The sequence below is a fragment of the Anoplophora glabripennis genome, unplaced genomic scaffold, assembly GCF_000390285.2.
Source record: "Anoplophora glabripennis isolate ALB-LARVAE unplaced genomic scaffold, Agla_2.0 scaffold123, whole genome shotgun sequence".
Taxonomy (NCBI): Eukaryota; Metazoa; Arthropoda; class Insecta; order Coleoptera; family Cerambycidae; genus Anoplophora; species Anoplophora glabripennis.
In genome coordinates, this window is record NW_019417073.1 from 615,184 (window position 1) to 622,115 (window position 6,932).

Here is a 6,932-nt window from a genome sequence, read left to right on the forward strand (position 1 = left end):
AATGCAGTCTCGGGTTCGGTGATAAAACCTTATCTCAGAAAGGCATGTTTTAAATTTTCCACGTACTGCAGATACCCGAGTTTTCACACAAGCTTGTGGGTCGACTCTTCTTTTGACGAAAGGAAACGTAACACTACCCATGAAAATCGGTAGATTTGAAACCGATGAGGAATTTCATGTAATTAAAGATTTAAATGAAGATATTATTTTAGGTGCTTCTTTTTTAACCCGCGAAGACGCCGCGTTTGACTACCATCTTCGACGTATGTATTTCGGAATTACATTTCGCGAAACAGTCCATTGGAAAATTCCAGAAAATATAGGTATAAACCCTACTCCGCCTAAGGTCGAATTAGATGTTATACAAAGTCCAACAGAACATTTGTCACAAATTTCAGATATATTAAATGAATTTCCAGAATTATTCGCGCAACAACCTACACAGCCACTACAACTAAACATAAAATTATTTTAAAAGAAGACAAAATTATTAACGAAAAACCGTACCCGGCTTCACCGGAAAAGAAAAAATTTATCATTTCCCAAGTTTATGAAATGTTATCTTTAGGCGTCATCGAGGCCAGTAATTCAGAATATAGTTCACCACCGCTTATCATGGAACGACAAGGAAAAAAAGCCTAGATTCTGTGTGGGCTATCGTTCATTAAACGCTATTACACTCGACGAGCCTACAACTTTGTCTAAAATTAACGAAACACTTCGGGGAAGATTTCGGGAAAGTCAAATATTTCACAACACTGGACATGCGTGCAGGTTATTGGCAGATACCTCTCCATCAGGATTCAAAAAAATACACTGCTTTTACTACTCATGACGGGGCCACTTACCACTTTAATGTTTTACCTTTTGGTTTAAAAGCCGCACCGCGCACATGTCAGGCTCTTATGACCCGGGAAGTATTGGTAGGTTGTCTGCATCATTTTGTTCAGTGCTATCTTGATGACGTAATAATATATAGCGAAACTTTGACCTACCTCTTAATTCATTTACATCTTGGTTTAGAACGATTTAGCATACATAAATTGCAAATTTCTTTAGAAAAATGTTTTTTTGCTGTTCAAGAACTCGATTATCTAGGACATAGAATGTCAGAATACCACTACTCCTCAAGTTAAACATTTAGACGCCATAAAAAACTTTGCTCCGCCTCAAACTAAGCGACAGTTGCAAGCTTTTATTGGTACATGTAATTGGGTGCGTCAGTATTTACCAAATCTCGCTAGCTTTATGAAACCACTTACTAGTCTCTTACAGAAAGATAAAAAATATAAATGGACAAGCGAATGTCAAGAAGCTTTTTCCGCGGTTCAAGACTTAGTATCTCAACCCCTCGTATTACATCGACCAGATTTCGATAAACCATTTATTTTAAACACGGACGCCTCAGAAACAGGTTTAGGTGCTGTCTTATACCAGGAAGGTGAAAATAACGCTAAACATATCATATCGTATTCTAGTGCTACTTTAAACAAAACGGAACGTAAATACCATATCAATGAAAAAGAATGTCTTGCCATCGTCTGGGCCATTAAGAAATATCGTATTTATATTGAAGATAAACCATTCATTTTGCAAACCGATAGTCGTGCGTTACTTTGGCTGGACAAGCAGCGAGACGCTCGTGCTAAGCTAACACGATGGTCATTACTTCTTTCGGAATTTTCGTACGAGCTACGCCACTGCTCAGGGAAATCTAACCAATTAGCTGACCTATTAAGTCGAGAACCAGAGCACTAGGAGCCAGTAACACAAGTCGACAAAGAACGTCTCTTTTATCCTGATAAACCTTGTCTTGTTGCTTTAGTTAACCCTGTAGATCTAGATACACGTTGCAGACAGGCACAACGACGATCTCGCGCAATCCAGCGTACCCGACGTTTATGGAAGCGTCTCCAGAGGGACCAACCTGTCACACAAACCGAGCAAAAAACTTTCGATCGGCACGTCGTCGACGAAAACCACTTATTATATAGGAAGGTAGGCGAGCAGAGTAAATTAGTTCTTCCAGTATCCATATTAAAGGAAGTTATCACATATTTTCATTGCGATACCCATCCTGGGGTACAAGAAACCGTCAGACGTATCGAAGAGAGGTACTATCACAGAGGGTTGCAGCGTCATGTTCGAAATTTCGTAAGAAATTGTGTAGATTGTATCCGAGTCAAACCTAGGCAGATCCAGGAACCAGCGCCTCTAGCCGCTAATACCGGTACCTTTTGAGGTTATTTCCATAGATATTTTAGGTCCATATGTAACTACACTTCGCAAAAATAGGTACATCATTATGGTAGAGGACGTATTCTCCAAGTGGACCGAAGCCAAGGCCTATCATAGTGTCGCGGCCCACGATGTCGTCAATTTTCTCGAGGAAGAGATTATTTCTAGGTGCGGTGCTCCGAGACGTATCCTTAGCGATAATGGCCCGGCTTTCGTCAGCCGCGAATACCAAAAATTCTGTCAAAAATTTCATATTCCAACCGATAGAGTAGCCATCTACCACCAGAGAGCGAATCCGGTAGAGAGAAAAGTCCAGGACCTCAAAAAAGTTCTTAGAGCTTTAACATTAAACAAAGCCGAGAACACATGGGACGTCTATCTACCACAGGCTCTACATACTCTACGTAATCGTCAAAATGCAGCTACTACATTTACTCCGTCGCAGATCGTACTTGGTTTCTCCACTCCAAATGCCGTAGATTGGCAAGTTCCAACATACGCTCAAGAGAGGGCTCACATTTTATATGGAAAACGGTCTTCCGGTGAAATTTGCTAAAAATTTGGGAAATTGTTCGTTTTGTACCCCTGATCAAAAGTCTCAATGGGGTCGAAGCTCAAAATGCCCATCTTTAGGCTCTACGGCAATTTTTAGTGGCCAAAAACGGCAAAAATTAACTTTTTTTAAAAAATTTTGTTTAATGCTTGTACAGTCCCTTAAGAAATCATATCATAGAGTTAATTTGCATGCGTGTGAGTATTTTATGTAAGAATATGTGCATGCCTAATTATATGTGTGTATGTGTGTGTGCGCATGTGGGTGGGAGTGCATAGATTTATGACTGCAGTTTTTTGCATTTTTTATTTAATGCTACCTTTATGAAAAACCGTTCAATTAATTGTTAAAGAATATTTATAAAACAAAAAGTTTTTACCGCTGACTTCAGAGTAACCCAGTGTGCACCACGAGGAGGTTGTCAAGTCGGATTTTGCACACCATTTGGCCCTGAAAAGGGCTGGTTGTTTATTTAATTAAAAATGTATTAAGAATATCTTAAGTTCTTTTTAAAGGTATTTATGAGACTAGAAATATGTAATTGGTAATATAATTGGATATTAGGATGATTTTAGCCTTCAATTATTCGAGGATCGTTAAGGTTTAACTGTGGAGGTTGATGTCCTGCATCAATTACATTGTTTAATAAATCTGTTGGTGGATATTTTATATGAGGTTCATTCCTAGCATAACCTAAATACCAAAGAACACTGGCAATATGAGCACAGCAACCAAGGATTTTCGCCCCTGATTTACATGTGCAGTAATGCCCTAAAATTGGAACGATTTCTTGATTGGGTGGTACGTGTTCTATAGCAGCAGCATTGAATTGAATAAAGATTTGGTACTTTGTACGATTTCTAAATCGGGAGTATAATCTAATACGTAATAACGTTGGATCATCCATAAGTTCGTCAATTTGAAATTCTTCATCTTCTTCCTGCTGAAGTTTATCTTGAACATACGACGAGGCTAAACTAATTTGATAAGTACCAAATGTATAGTCTCTAAGATAATCAATTGACAAATAAGGAAATCGAACTTGATTACCTCTTAAGGGTTGCCAACCTGCAACTCTTCTTCTTAGAAGACCTTCATTTTCAACTCTCTGTTGCAGTAAGTTAGGTTCTCGGGAACGTTCTAACATTCTTCTTGCCAATTTTAAATTAGCACCAATCATTTCTATGGGAGGATGATATCTATTAATTAAGGCTGCTGCTATTCTGTAAAATCTTGAAGATGAATAACATGAGCTGATTCTATTGTTTAATCAAAAAACTTAAATATAGATTTAATATGCTCATTTCGGGATTCAATAACCCATCTTGTCTTGGTTACAAGACGATTTTCATTCGCCTCTTCATCAGTGAATTGAGTTCGGCCCCGTTCTAATAAGTTAGGCATTTTTGATTCAATTCCTAATGCAGTAAGATATTCCCCAGCGTCTCTGTATCCACGGTCTACCACTAAAATATCACCATCCTGAAGCCATTCTCTTATGCCAGCAACATCGGTTTCAAACTCATTAATTAACATTTGGGCATCATTGTTTCTACTGTCAGAAAAATAGGGGCCTTGAACAGCGAGAATAAAGCCATCAGGGGCAACAATTAAAGCTGGTTTAACTAAATGTCGACCTTTGTGAAGGCAAAAGGATTGTCGATTGTCGTAATGCGAGAAAGTTTGAACTTCTATCTATATGAGAATATGTACCATCAATACAAGCTATAACTCTGTGAACTTGAGGTTCAGGGTTATATAATTCATTAGCAAAAGGTGTTACATGTCTTTCTATATATTCTTGACGAGTTATAGCTTGAAAACCAACATTTTCTGGCACAAAACGTCCCATTAATGACTTTCGTACATTAGCAATAGCCATACTTACTGCTTGACGTGAAGAATAATGGAATATCACTTTTAGAAATTCATCAGTCAGCCCTTGTCGAAGTTTGCATAAGAAGGTTATAAGATCCTTCTTGTAAACATAGCGCAAAGAATTATTATTATTTTCTTGTACCGGATCGCAGTAAGTTAGTAATTCATCAAACTGGGCTTTCGTTAATGATGTTAATACTTTGAATTCTTCATCCGTCAATTCTGATTCATCCGTAATGTCTCTTGTTTCTACTATCTTATTTCTCAAGCTTTGAAGGAAAGCCTGCTGATCTTGACCCGGAATAACATACGGTCTATTTATGCCTCTCAACCCTGGTAATAAAGCAAAAATAATATGATTGTCATCTGTCAGGTGATGTTGACATGTTTTAGTGTACTGAGGAACGTAAATCTTTTAGAAAGATTTGTATTCTAGCTTCTAAAGATAATCTCCTTAAATCATTTTCGGCATTGCATATAAAGCATACGCGTCCAGATTGTTGTAGTAAAATATTAAATCTTGCGCAAGCAGGATCCGCTTCGATAGCTCGTAATGCTGCCTGCACTGCTTGGCGACAATTAAGACATAATCGAGTTTGATCAGTTATTTCAATGGCAGTGTACGGGAATCTCTTTGTACATAATGGGTTAGGAAGCAGGTGTTGTCACTTGTGTGGACTGTATTTTATATTTTTGACAAATTTATTCACTATTTATTTACAAACTGGTATTATATTTTGTTTACAAAAAACTAAGTGACCTACTAATAGGTTCGCACTTTTAAGACAAAACGTGGATGTGCACAAAACGGACAAATAACGTTGATTTCTTTGTATTATAATTACGAGCATGAGTAACGATCGTGTCTAAATTCTTAGAACGACTGTTCTTGCTTTCGCACACTTCTAAGCACATTTGGGGGGTGATCGCAGCGCCACCTATGGAGTACAAACCCGACCAGAAGCTCACGCGGCAAATCCATTTGAATTTTGAAATTTACATTGGAAAATTGAACATATTCCCCCGCCTTGAAGTCTCCGACTTCAACAGAATTTATATTTTCAAGACCTTATGACATTTAAATAAAAATCCTTCAGATGCTGATCCACGAATTTCTTTCAACTAAACATAAGAATTTAAACGAAACAATATTAAACTTAAACCTACATTACTAAACTAATTCTTGTCTAGGAAGAAGACATACCTTTGAAATATTCCTGACAAATTCTCCCTTTTGAGTTTTTAATTTTACCAGTCGTACCCTTCCATCGGGACCAGGAAGGACCTCTATAATACGCGCACTAGGCCATTTCAATGGCGGGACATTGTCCTCCTTTAATAATACAAGATCAGTGATTTTAAGATTTTCAGATGAACGTAGCCATTTAGGGCGATTTTGCAATTGATTTAAATAGTCAACAGTCCAACGTTTCCTGAAATGTTGCTGGATCTTAGAAATTTGTTGGCATTTTGAGAGTCTGTTCGTTTGGTTATTCGATATATCTTTCTCTGGAAGCGCCGTTAAACTATTTCCTATAAGGAAATGTCCAGGTGTTAATACATTCATATCAGATGGATCAGTAGACATTGCGCACAAAGGTCGCGAATTCAGGATTGCCTCAATTTGAGTTAGGCACGTGTACAGTTTTTCGAATGTTAGGTGGGCATCTGCAATAACACGGTGAAGATGATATTTTGTACTCTTAATTGCTTCCTCCCAGATTCCTCCCCAATGGGGTGAGAGTGGTGGAATGTACTTCCATTAAATTTCTTTGTCGCTTAAAAACTCTTGAACCTCAGTCAAATTTTTTGGTATTTTAAAAAAGTCGTAAATTATTTTTATTTCATTTTTTGAGCCTAAAAAATTAGTTGCGTTATCGGAATAAATTACTCTTGGATTGCCACGTCGTGCAATAAATCGTTTTAAAGTCGCGATGAAAGCATCTGTGGTCAAATCGGACACTAACTCAATATGAACAGCCTTGGTTGCCATACAAAGACTGCAAAGTAACACTTCAAAAGTTTGGCGTTTTTTAGAGGCGAGCTTTTTATTAATAATGGCCCTCCGAAATCAACGCCGGTAGCGTAAAATGGTCGACTTACCGAGACGCGATCTTTTGGTAAATTTGACATGATTTGATTAGTTGGTTGCGCCTTAAATCGATAGCACACTGTACATTTATTAATAATTTTCTTAATTTCTTTTAAACCATTTAGTGGCCAGTATCTTAACCGAAAATTTGATAATACTGTTTGAGGACTA

The 6,932-nt window shown here is 37.7% G+C and overlaps 1 protein-coding gene across 1 annotated transcript; it reads left to right on the forward strand.

The window, feature by feature from the left end:
- The first annotated feature begins 764 nt into the window (after nt 1-764).
- On the forward strand, nt 765-2,794 carry LOC108903881. Its single transcript, XM_018706222.1, has 5 exons — nt 765-923; nt 1,099-1,501; nt 1,857-1,998; nt 2,044-2,154; nt 2,296-2,794. The coding sequence occupies exons 1-5, from the start codon at nt 765-767 to the stop codon at nt 2,792-2,794; spliced, it is 1,314 nt and encodes a 437-aa protein (XP_018561738.1).
- The last annotated feature ends 4,138 nt before the right edge of the window (nt 2,795-6,932 follow it).